Below are 12,936 nucleotides of genomic sequence, written 5' to 3'. Positions count from 1 at the left end.
CGGCTACGCGGGACGAATCGAGTCAGATTAAATTTCCATTGCAAATTTCATTCAACGGACTGCTTCGTTCCTTACTCGCTCTTTCCTATTCTCTCTCTCTTTGTCTATCTCGTTCTTTCTTCGGTGCTCTCTCACTGTCGACGGTATGACAACGACTCAACATAGCGTTGTCCCCCTCCCCCCCACAAGATGAACGAGGCGACTGGTATTTACGCGAGGAACGATGAAGCGTTTACGGGATAAGGGTCGAGTCGCTGGTGTACATCTAAGTGTCGTTATCTGTTTTCTTTGTCGAAGATTATCACCCTGCACGTGGCTGTCACGATCCCACCACAAAGTAGATAACTGTCCCGAAGCTGCAATCCATAACCGAGACATTAACAACCATAAACGAGATACGCTACGGTAGATGCGAGGTTAAGTACGATTGTAGCTTCGAATGCAGCTTTTCTAAAGCTCCATAAACATCGCGCGTCGTAGGTATCTAATGCTGTGTCGAGCTTCTTGGGTGTTCTTGCTGAGTTGACTCGTGGCGGCGACAAACGATAACGAAAGCTTCTTGCACCTAATACGCGACTAAGTGCTCGTTAGACTAATGAGCCCTTAAAAATACGCGCTTTCTTGCGCTATCCCAAGGAGTCGAGCTATTGAATGAAGACTTAATGATGCGTTCACAGGTGGTCTTTGTTTCATTGGACGCGGTCTGTCGCCACCGTCATCATCGTTCTCGTCTTCAATAACAGTAAAAATTATTTTAAAGTCTGTCGCATCGTGCAGAAGATAAGAGAATAGATAATAAAATACAATAAATGTAGATAAATTTTTATTTTCGCCCGTCGCTCACTTAATACGACGGAACGTGGCTATTATTATTTCTTACATTGACATTTTTTTCCCGACACATTACGTATCACGCAAACTGCTTATATAGAGATGCTTCGTCACAGTCTTAGCGACAATTAACGTTCCCAAGATAACAGCGGATTTTACAACATGTTGCAATTCTCCCAGGTCATAGGTATTTTTCGTTACGCTCATCGGAAATTCATCTCGCTGACTCGTATAGAAGGGACATCGAACAGAACTGGTGAATTTCGCGCGTTCCTGTTCCGTGCGAAACAAATGGCAGCCAATCGGCGTTCGCGCGCATCCCGAAAGTGAAAATTAATCCGATCGGCCGTGCGGGAAATCAATTCTATAATAAATCTCCCTCGGGCGGATCGTAAATAATATCCGCGCCGTGCACCGCGAGATAGCGCGTTGGCGCAACGGCGCGACAAAGAAATATGACACCCCACGGTCAAGCTTATTTATCGGCGAGACCCGTCCTGAACGGCACGGCTCCAACCGAGAACTCCAGCTAGGACATTTTACACACCCGCTGCATCCATCGAAAATCCTTGCCTGCTGCGCACGAGAGTTCGCACTCCGACGCATGGGGCAATCATAAACCTTCCGAGTTGATTCTCTTGTGACACACTTTGAACGGTTTTGGCTGAACTCTATGTATTCCCCATCGATCACCCTATTTTATCCGGAAAAGAGGGAGAATGATGTAGTTGTAGTATATGTTTTGTAGAGATGCTCTCAAGTCTTTTTAATATATCTACAATTATAATTACTGAGTCTATCGAACAGTATTTGAATATAGGTACTCGAATCGAAGGAAACCTTTTTTTACACATAATTATTTAGATTTTTTAGAAATTTTTTCGTAATACGAGATAAAATAAAAAGTATTCTTGCTAACGAAATTAATACTTAAACAATTGCAACAATACGTTATATAAACTTATTGTTATTTCACAAGCATTGTAAATCTGTTCTTTTACAGCGCGTTACATTAGTTATTTCGACCAACGAAATTATTATGAATTATTAACATAATTGATTTTAACATAATAAAAGCGGTTGCATTAATACATGTGTATCAGACGTTAGTGCAATATCTCGTTGTGTGTTATTTATTACATCATTCTATTTCTCTCCGTAATTCCCGCAACGTTTGGTTTAAAGTAACGACCATTCCCGGCGACATTTATTTTCCATTAAGATGTATCTACCTGCGAACAGTGCGAACAATATAAAATCGTTTGTTAGCGGTACGGGAGCCGGCATGTAATACATTAGCTATCGAGCTTATATCCCGCTCTATCGCGGCAAATCTTACTCCCCCGGCAATTATTCCGCTCCTGCGGCGAATCCTTGGCAGAGACCACATGCACGTGTCGGACGTGCTACGTGCGATTTCTTGCGATCAATTGGCAAAGCGGAACTTTAACACGGTCCGTAATCTCGGACTCTGCCAATAATGGGTAAACTTTGTCGGTGCGCGCCTACGTAACTCGGACGAGTCGCAGCCATTGGAATTGCATCGCGGTAGGGACCGCTAATACCGGGGCCAATTTACTTGGAGGGAGGAGGAAAATTTAGGATAGATGCGAGCCTTCGTGCAAGCCTTCCTCTGCCGTCTCTATACCAATATCTCTATATCGAGCAAAGTTTCTTACTCGCAAGCCGCGTTCGAAGTTATTTCCATATTTCGCTCATTTGGGAATTAGCGTAATTTGACAATACTGTTTATATAGACCAATAAGCTTTCAAAGCGAAGAATCAGTCACAGTACGAAACTGGTGGAATATTGCGCGATTTATAATAGAAATTTGTAACAGCAGTAATAATGTAATAATTAAATTCGTGCACTTGCGAATCGTTGGAATGTCTTGGCGCGAATTCTGCGGCGAGACTCGCAAGGTACACTACGTGCTTGAAGCAAAAACCGAAAGGATGGGGATGTAGCCGCCGGTCTATCTATACCAAGCGTTTAAGCAAAAGTTGTGAATCTGAATTTTAAAATAGGAGAGAGACGGCGTTCGGCGTTGTCTACTCGCGACCTCGCCCGGGCAAGGGTAGGTTTGGTAGTAGATTGAAAGATAACTCTACGGCTTTCTATCTCTCCTCTTCTTGCCTAGCCTTTACTGGCGGTACATCTTGTCCCCGATGTCGCGTCTCTTGCTCTATCCAGGGTTGTGTCTCCTTATCCTGTCCGATTTTCCATCGCCGCAGATATTTTACGAGGTGGCTTCGACTTCGCGGGCCGTAAAATCTCGAAATTTAGGAGAGGATCTAGCTGCAAGGACGCGACCCACTGCACCGGGCCTCGCGTGTCTACATACGTCCTTCGCGAAATATCACGAAAGGCAAAAGCATAGGAATAGGTACCGTTGCCGCGCCCCTCTTGTTGATTCGAGGTCACGAAGGAGCGTGATCATCCTGGTAGCATCGAATTGAAACGAAGCGCGTCTCGACCCCGATTCCGGCATGTAACTCGAAATGCGCCGGGGAATCGCTGATGCGCGCATTCCGCGGCTCATCAGCCATAACTCGATATTATCCGGAGCCACGGGATTTAATGGACCATCGAGTGAGATAAACGCGCTGCAAATATCGTGATTAAACCTGCAATTGCTATCTGACGGCACGTTACCGTGCCGTCGCTGAGCGCGAAGAGAAAGCGCGCGGATTCACGCTTATTCTCGCGAGTCGATGCGATAAATTCTCATTTTTGTCGATGATGCGATACATATGGAAACCGCGGCGTAGACTAGGAACAAAGGCGAGAAACAGGAGTGAACTATAGCGCGATTCCAAGTGATTCCAAACATGCCGCGTCGGATTATTATATTTCCTCGCTCCTAGTTCTCTTCCCGGTCTTTTTTATCATTTGGCTCCACTTTGTGTATTATCCTGTTAATTCCATATACCGAAAGATTTATTTTCGTGGATAAAAATACATTAAGTTATTCAATTCAATTGTAGTTGGAAACACGCTTCAGATTATATAAGAAAATTAGGTGTGGTACCCTTATTAAATGATAGGGTATATCACATCTTTTTAAATTGAGTTTACATCTCTTCTAAATTAAGTTAAAAGCAAAATGTTGGTCACGGGCGTATGAACGGACGAAGGAAAGGAAATTGAGGAAATGGGGCAGATTGCGAGGTCTTGGAAAGGTGGTCAATGCCGTTGACTCATAATTAAATTAGCTTGAGCCCATTGTACGAGCATCGCCAGCTCTTGTAACCCGTTCGTTCCAAACTTGGCCAATTCTAGCGGCCTTTCGTGAGAGCTCGAATTTCTTGTCGCCAAATAAAACAGACCCGTCGAAATTGCTCGTAGCCTTTCGCTAAATTTAATAAAGAAACTTGTCGAGACTCTCTGCGAACAAAGTTTTGTCCGTTATATGAGTCGCAATCACGATGGAGCGTATTTGTTTCATATACGTGCATAAAAGGTAACATTATTATATATAATACAAAATAGAGCAACAGGAAGTTCATTATTATCGTAAAATTTTTAGATCTGCGCTTTTAGTATTAAATCGCATAGTATTAAAATAAATTTGTAACAATTTCAAGTGATGAAATTTCACTGTTAATTAAAAATTATATCCCATTATTCTGAGAAATATAACGTAAACTTTGAAAGCTCGTTGCTATTTTATCATTATTATGACAGTTTCGACTGAACACTAGTAAAGGAAACGTTACGTTTAAACTCCCGGGTACTTTTCGCTCGTATTTGATATTTCTGCCATTAGCCCGGCTTCAGTGTATAATTGATTATCGCTCCTGGTTGAGAGTTTTGTTCCCCATTCGTTTTGTGTCTTCGTTCAATGTCAGAGCGACAGGATTCTCACGTGAATATTATCTAACGACGCCGCCGCCGACGGGGCTGATTGCGCGGAGAAGCGCGAAAGGATCGGGGACCAGAGGAAAACGGATTAACGTTGAGTAGAATCGCCGTGGAGAATTCGCGATACGAAAGTCGTGGATAAAGTTCTCCAGCCACCCGCGGGGATAACTGGCGACGTTCGGAAGCGCCTAAAGTGTCGTTGCTAAGAGAAAACGGGCCGGATTATGCGCGTCGGCTGCGCCGCGCCTCGAGATTCAATATTTGCCGCATCAGCCGCCAGCGCGCGTCTCCTCGCGTAATCACGGCCTAATCAAGAGCGACGAAATTCGATTATATACTCGCCGAGTTCCTGGCAATAGAGCGTAACTAGCGTATGATAGCGAGGCCCGGCGGAAACGAGCCGGGCCGGTCGTCGGTAGCACTGCTGGGTAGCAGTTGGCCTGTCGAGATGGTAGCAACGACAGCCAATTATATCCACGCCCTCGATCACGTCGGCTGAGATGAATAAACTGCGCTTGCACAAAAGCGTAATAATTCGTAGCGTTGGCTACTTTTCGAACGCCCCGGTTCGTTTAAAACCCGTTTGACGAAATTTGGAGCGACGATGGGAAGCGACCGGGTTCATCCTGCGCACGCATGGGTGAGCAAGATAATTGCAAATTACGTTTTTAATTCCGACAAATTCTACTTCGTCTATCTCGAACGTAGGATATTCACGTTGCGCGAATCATCGCGATTAATTTATTTCCGTGTGGAAACCTTGTAAACTTGGTTGAAACATAGTATGGTTGAAACAAGCAAACCTCTCTTAAACTTGCGAAAATTAGATGATATCGTCTTGAGAAAATTATTTCTTTGTCGTCGATTCAACGCGGAAGTTGCTGAACCGATAAACAATTCTCGTAACTCCCCGGGGTGTCCGCGACGATGATACTTTGCTTCGAGAAGTTTATTGCCAGCTTACTCGCAGTTCAAAACACTTAAACTCGGTTTATCCGAGATAAGTATAAATATTTACGCCATTAATCGATCAATATTCTCTGCACTCTCTTTTTCTTCCTCCTTTCTCGAATTAATATATTTGATAACATGATAAAACATCGATTAGATAAACGATATATAGGATAATAAAAATAAAAGCTTAACGTAAACTTTGTGTGAATTATTTTGCATACATGATGTAAAATTTTACATATTCTCCTGTTTGTGAACTATGATAAGATAATCGTATTTTATGTTGGATAGTTTTCCAAACTTTACTTCAGTGTTTTCCGAAGAAAATTACTTATATTGCTGTTCTGTCCAACAACTCATTTATTGTCAGTATTGTGATGCATTCAGCGAAGTTTAATTGAATAAAGCGAAGCAGCAGCTTCTGTCAGAAGAAGTGCATTATGCACTTGGCGATGCACGCGCCATTTTCCTTTGTCCGTTTCGTACTATCGTCGCGGCGTTGACGAGACAATAAAAACATCTTTGCGGTACAAATGGATGACAGAGATTTTCTTATTTTCTGTGTCTATGAGAAAGAGAGAGGCGCAAACAGGGAAAACAGGAAAGCGGAATCGTTGACGCGAGGGTAAGTTTAGTAGGTTACCTCTAAATGTCAAGCAGAAAGGAGCAATGCGGTTAATGGCCTCGCTACTTGTAGCGACAAGCGAGCACTCATTACATTCCGCTAATTACGATTTCAGCTTTCTTTCTGCAATTTGTCGTATAATTTGCGCATCCGAGACCATAAGTGGATTGTTCCCTTTATGTCAGTCAAATTTTATTTATCAACGGTTGCGCGCATTTAATTAAAATCTCGAATCCTCTGGCTTTTTTCATTAACTATACTTGCGTACTTGCGTATTCCCGCACTCTTGCTCTTTAATGAGAAACCATTACGCATTGCAAGCTCCACTTTCTAACGAGCGTAATTAATAGTTTAGCATAATATGGTAACTACTCATGCAAGCAATGGTAATATTGCTGTTATTATTATTGTTGTTATAATTATTAATATCATAATTATATTCTATGATGTATCTATATAAAATGTTTTTGTTGCATGTTACAAACGAATAAACGTTATACATATCCGCTTTCATTATAGCATCCGCTATATTCATTATTTTATTTTAATTTTTTTTTTCCCCTTGTTATTATAACTTTTTCACAAAAAATTTTCTTTCAACTCGCTGAGAAGGTCATATTTCACTTTAGATAATAAAGTACATAACACAAAGCCTAACATTTCATGACAAAAATGTATTCGACTATGCATTCTGATTTTCATTCGCCAGGAGAGTAATTTTTTCTAAACTTTCAACTTTTCCTCCGTTTATCAGGAAACTTGCAGCACTATTTCGTAAATGGCGCACCGACTGCAGTCGGTGTCGTATACAAGGAGACGCGTCTTACGTTTCGCTTCTCGATATCTAGCATGCAAGAACAATCGCAGGAACAAAGAATACGTACATGTGGTGCTTTAAGATATGTACGTCGCCGCGAACGAATGCCCTCTCCCGTTCAGCATCGAAATTGCCGCATTTACACAACGTTTCTTTCGGTTTCTGGTGTTTCAGAAGTGCACTGCCACAACATGCCATACGGCGGCAGCGGCAAGAACAGCGACACATACAACCAAAACGCTCTGGAAGAGACCACACGATCGGGGCCGTATTTCGACAAATCGGCCTCGAAGAACGTGACCGCCCTGCTGGGAAAGACCACGTACCTCAACTGCCGTGTCAAAAATTTGGGGAACAAAACGGTGAGTGAGAAAAATTCGCATATTCGCAAAGAAGAGAATCCATATTATTTGCCGGTATTTTTTTACTTATTTATATATATCAACAGTGTTATGATGCAATTTCTTCAGATCTATAAATTAATCTTGTAATAATAATAATATAATAATCGCAATATTAAGATGATTCGTTGATTCAGAGAGAAATATTAGGAAACAGTGATGAAGTAGATACTAGATCAAAAAAGCAGTCTTACTTTCAGTATGAAACATAAAACTTTTTTAATATTTTATTATAATTTTTAAATCGCGACGTTACTGCGTGATAGCTAATTTCTTTTCCGAGGAAAGAAAAGTTAAATTTTTATACTGAAAAGAAATATTGAGAAACTCTGGGAAAAGATAACAGAAGTACCAATATTAAGCAGCTACGGAGATGAATCCGGCTCATGCTTTTGTCGCCTAACAACTCGAAAGTAGCGAACGAAGCCAATTCGACATTACGAATCGGAGGATTAAATCTGACAAGTTATAGGGATGTATAGTTCCAGCGACGCGGAATGACGAACGTAGAAATCTCTCTTTTCTTTCTCTCGCGATAAGATCTCTCTAATGGGAGACTACGCTAAAGTAACACATTCGCGGGAGTAGATTAGGGACGACACTTATGTAAACATAGCATTTCTACGTTTTCTTCGGTCCAGCCTGAGTGAGAGAGGCGAAATATCGAGTGTCAATATTTTATCGACACAATGGAGCGTCACCTGTCCCGGGCAAACTGCGGGGGTTACCGCCGGAAGTGCACTCGGGCACCAGCGCGACACCATGGTCTCTCGACAATGCCATTGAACGAAGTGTGCAGGTGCCTTTGGTATATATATACATATATATTATATATATGTATATATATGTATAATATTTGACCGTTGTGGTGACTGTGCAATTAGGGCAGCTGCAGACGCTTTGCACAAGGCAAATAGGTTTATAGAGCGTGGCATTATGAGTGGCGTCGATAAAATTCGGATTGATCTCGCGTCTCAGCTGGCTTTTTTCACGAACGGGCAGAAACTCGTAAAAGCAAAACCACGTAATTCTCATGTACTCGAAAACTAATGGTGAATCCCGTTTGTTTTATCATGTCAACGCGTTTTGGTCGCGTTGCTGTGCTAAAGAACTTTCTCTTTAAATACATTCGTCATGAGTTTCGTTAACGATACGCGTGCATACGTTTTTTCGGTACCTTCCCAGTGCATACGTGCTGGGTCTATTACGTTTGACGCTATTTTTCCCTACCTTAAAGAGTATTTTAAAAAAATCTAAAAAAATTCACAAAACATCTGTCTACATTGTAGTTGATGATTTTATAGTCATTTTAATAAACATCGTTTATTTAATACTTTCTAGCAGGCTTGCAAGTTTTACAGTTACGAGCAAATATCACTTTGGCTCGGACGCCGTAGACCCACGTATGCACACGGAGGGTTAAGCATTAATGGGAAATATTTTATGCCGCTCGATATATGCATTAAGCGGACGTCACATGTACATGTTAGGAGCGATATGATGATAGACGAATTGATCGTCTAAGGATTAGACTTAGGAGTAAGCGAGGGAAAGATTGGCCTGGTTATAACTCACGTAGTCGTCTCGTTTTGCTCGCGCCTCGTGGGAGCGATTAGATCGCTTGGATTATTCCCGATGATTTCCCACCAATTCATAGTTACCGAGACACATGAAAGAGTTAACATTGATTCAATATAATTTTCTCGCACGCGCATGTATGTTAATTCGTCATTTTATCGTTTAAGTATTAAAGATTAATTATCCATCCTAAAAAAAATTAATCATATTACAAATTTATATCTACACATAAGGTATATTAAAAAAATACCTTATTTAATTTCTAAAATCTTTACGATTCAATAATAAATTAGACAGAATTTAATGTTATTTTAGTAAAGATTGAAAGTAGAGAAATTATTTAACAACTTTGATTAAAGTTTAATGATAATGTTTGGGATCCATTAACTAATTTGAGGAATGCTTTAAATGCGATCAATCGCATTTTCGGTATCTTACAAAAAGCGAAAGACGCTTAAGAAACGCTGAGACATAATACTTTGTAACAATTGAATTGGTAATGCACGTCAGTTTATACAGCGATGCAGCTGCTTAGTCGGTAGCAAGAAAGGGAGGGCGAGGGAACGTACTCGGTACTCGGTATCGGAATCGACCGACTTTCGAATGCGACGTCCGGATTTATCGTTCTTGTGTGAAACTCGCCGAGGATCATACAGCGCCGGGGCCAGATTTATTGGATGAAGTGAACGTCCGCCTTGACGAAGGAGAGCAATGCGTCGAGATGCGGGGTTCTAGTACGGGCGTGTTCCACGCGCAGCCCATGCTTTACTTAATCTATGAATCGCCAAGCACCGCAGAGTTCGACGTTCAAAAAGAGGCGCGGATTCATTCATATGTATGCCGCGTAACCCAGTTCGAAATCAATTCTACTCGAGAGGTGTGCGGCGTTTCCCTCGAAACTTGGACGCGGCGTTTCTAGACATCGCATCGGTCGGCCCTCGTGAGTACGCTAACGATCTCTCGTGAACACGTTCTCTCTCGCGAGTGCTTTCCAAAAATTTCCGCTCAGCATCGAGAATTGACATTATTAATCTGAAGCCGATGTATAAACAGCCTGCAACGTACACATTCTTCTCGTAATATTCTCTGTACTTTGGACCAAATGTTTTTCTTTCAATTAAATTTTAGACTAACTTTTGTTAGTTAGGTTTTCACGATATGTAAATGAAATACCTATCGTGTTTCTCGGAATCGTTTTTCTTTCATTTCTGTTTTTACTTTTTACACTCGTTTATTGCGAAATCACACACGTGTACTCGTCCTCGAGAAACCTGCATGCCAAGCGTATCTCGTCGGCAATATCGATATCACTTGTGTTTATTTTACCGATTAACTTAACCTGCTATCAGAGTCGCGGATGGATATTTGATTTCTAAATCGTGTTTACTGTCAGCGTTCGCCAGAAGCTCATCGATGGTTACGATTTAACCTGACAGGGTATTGGAAATCTGGAGTCGAATCGAAACCGCACAGGAAGCTGTACTTGGCTAGAGCTTAATTAAATTCAATGCTTAAATGTCTACTGGATAGAATACAATTACAATCGCAAGCGGATAAATGAGAAAGTCTTCTTGTTCGTTCGTCTTTGGAGTTAAATTAAATAAAATAAATAACTCGCCCTATTATCGAGAAAGACATACTTTAGGGAAGCTTAATATGATCCGTGCATAAAAAAACGGGAAAAGAGATAAAAGGGAGAAGAATTCTTCGGTGATAGATTCTTACGGCAGTCCCTGGAAGCGGGAAGAACAAATGCCTGAAAAGAATTTCTTTCCATCCGCGTCGCAGTGAACATCGGCTGGAACGATGGAATCGATTCGATATAGATGGGACGATTATCGCTGTGCCCACCGGTTGACTTACATTAATTCAAGATCAAAGCCTTCAACGAGCTGGAGCAAAGTGCTCTCGGCCGGAGATCTCTTTAAAATCCAAGAAACGAGAGCAGGACATTGTTACGTAAGGAGACGAAATCTACCTTTGTAAAACTACGAGAGCTCATAATGAGCGGATAAAAGACGACGGAGACCGAGGTCGCCTATCGAGATTTCATCGATTACGATACGTCATGCGCTCGTGGGACAGAGATTCTTGTTTGATGACCGTTATCCTTCTGGAAATACAACTTAACTCTTTGCGCTCCAATTATTGTCAAGAGCCGGGTTTGCCAGCTGACCCCTTTCGCTTATCATGCATATCGACGAGAACACGGATATCTCTTTTTAATTGCCGATGTAATAACGAAGATGTCCAGTGTGTCATATTGAGTGAACGATGCTAATTCTCTTAAGGAAACGACTCTGTTATTGCTAGTGTAATGAAGACATTCGCCAATCGATCGCTTCATTATGTTATACGATTTTACATATATCTTTCATCCTTCAATGTTTCGGCTTTTCCTTGAAAAACTATTTTTTATTTTTTATTTTTAGTATACATTTTACATCTTATTTTGTACCTTATAATATTTTTTAAATTTTCTTTAATTGAATTAATTGTGATTCAATAATTTTTGCAATTCATTTTTGCAATTGTCAGACTCGCTTGATTTTTCATTTAGCTATTTATTATCCTGTTCACCAGAGATACGTTTTCCATTGTGGTCAATTTTGATCACCGATGGCATCACACCAATGTCACTGTCTGCGTATACGATCAACCCACCAATTTCTTCAACTCGCTCGACCTGCAATAACTCCGGCATTCTCAGGCAGCACACGTGAGCTTGCTATCAACGTGATGCGAAAGACGAATACGCGTGCGAACACTCGATCGAGTGAGACGATAACGAAAAAGAGAGCTCCGATTCTATTGCGTTTCCAACATCTTTGACTGTTGTGGAGGTTGGCGCCGGTCACTCGCAACAAACAATCGGCCTCGTTCCTTCGTTCCTTTTCCGCGAACGTACATCGATTGCAAAGAGTGCCCTCAAACTGAAAAGACGCGTCCCTCGACAATAGTTTTCTATCGGCCTTATAATCTTCGCGATCGCGAAGAATCGCCGCAACATATCGATTTCGGTCTCATCAACCGAGTATTCTGCCGCTATTATTACTTCTAAACGTATGGCATATATAATAATTACATTATTATTTAAATATATTAACTTTTTCAGTATGCGTTTAATTTTGGGGTTAAACGCTTTGATCTAGTTTGGAAAGGATTAGTGTTAATAATTTTGCATTTTATTTCGGCACCGATTTCTCGATGCTATAATTAATCAGTATTAGCCGAGGAATTGAGGAAGAGGCCACGTGCGTTATAGTGTTTTATGCGTCTGCCAGCGCTAGGGAAACCACGTGTAAATCACAATTTTCGAGTTACCGCACTGTAAATACCTCGGTAAATCAAACCTGTCCGCATAACAAAGCTAAGTATGATTTATCGCGACTTTGAAATTGTGCCGGGCCTTATTTGAATTATCGCAATTTCATACACCTTGTCTCTCAATGATACTTGATTTCATTTATTTCACTGTTGATCACTTGGAATAGAATTGATTAAATAATTCGGTCCCGTTATATTGGTATAATGGACGCAATCCAATTTGTATACGTGGGATAATGAGAATCAGCAGTAATTGAATATTCCTTTTGACCGTGCGGAATTTATTTCATTTGATACGAGCGCCAAACACAAAAAACACACGTCATGTAAAACGATACAAGAATCTACATAATTGCTGTGACAATATTGCAAATATAGCTTTGCAAATAGATTAACCCTCCTCTCCCCGCCGCGCGCTTCCGAAAATTAGTTATATTAATTACGCGTCTGTTTGGTCATGAATTCATAAATGCCGAATATTGAATTAAATCGCGCAATACGAATCGATTTGTTATCGCGCCGCTTCTAAATCGGGAGT

The 12,936-nt window shown here is 41.1% G+C and overlaps 1 protein-coding gene across 11 annotated transcripts in view; it reads left to right on the top strand.

Moving 5' to 3' along the window:
- Positions 1–12,936, top strand: part of LOC139774149 (neurotrimin-like) — a 307,096-nt gene that overhangs the window by 179,978 nt on the left and 114,182 nt on the right. For 10 of the 11 annotated variants that reach the window (XM_071709175.1, XM_071709170.1, XM_071709171.1 and 7 more), the window contains one exon: positions 7,267–7,454. In XM_071709175.1, the coding sequence (XP_071565276.1) occupies positions 7,267–7,454 (188 nt within the window). The remainder of the gene's footprint in view (positions 1–7,266; positions 7,455–12,936) is intronic. The other variant, XM_071709178.1, reaches the window with a different exon arrangement.

The sequence above is a fragment of the Temnothorax nylanderi genome, unplaced genomic scaffold (assembly GCF_030848795.1).
Source record: "Temnothorax nylanderi isolate EJ_2023f unplaced genomic scaffold, tnyl_v1.0 TNYL_tig0074_pilon, whole genome shotgun sequence".
NCBI lineage: Eukaryota > Metazoa > Arthropoda > Insecta > Hymenoptera > Formicidae > Temnothorax > Temnothorax nylanderi.
Note: the sequence above shows the minus strand (reverse complement) of the source record. Positions and strands in the feature narration are given on the sequence as shown.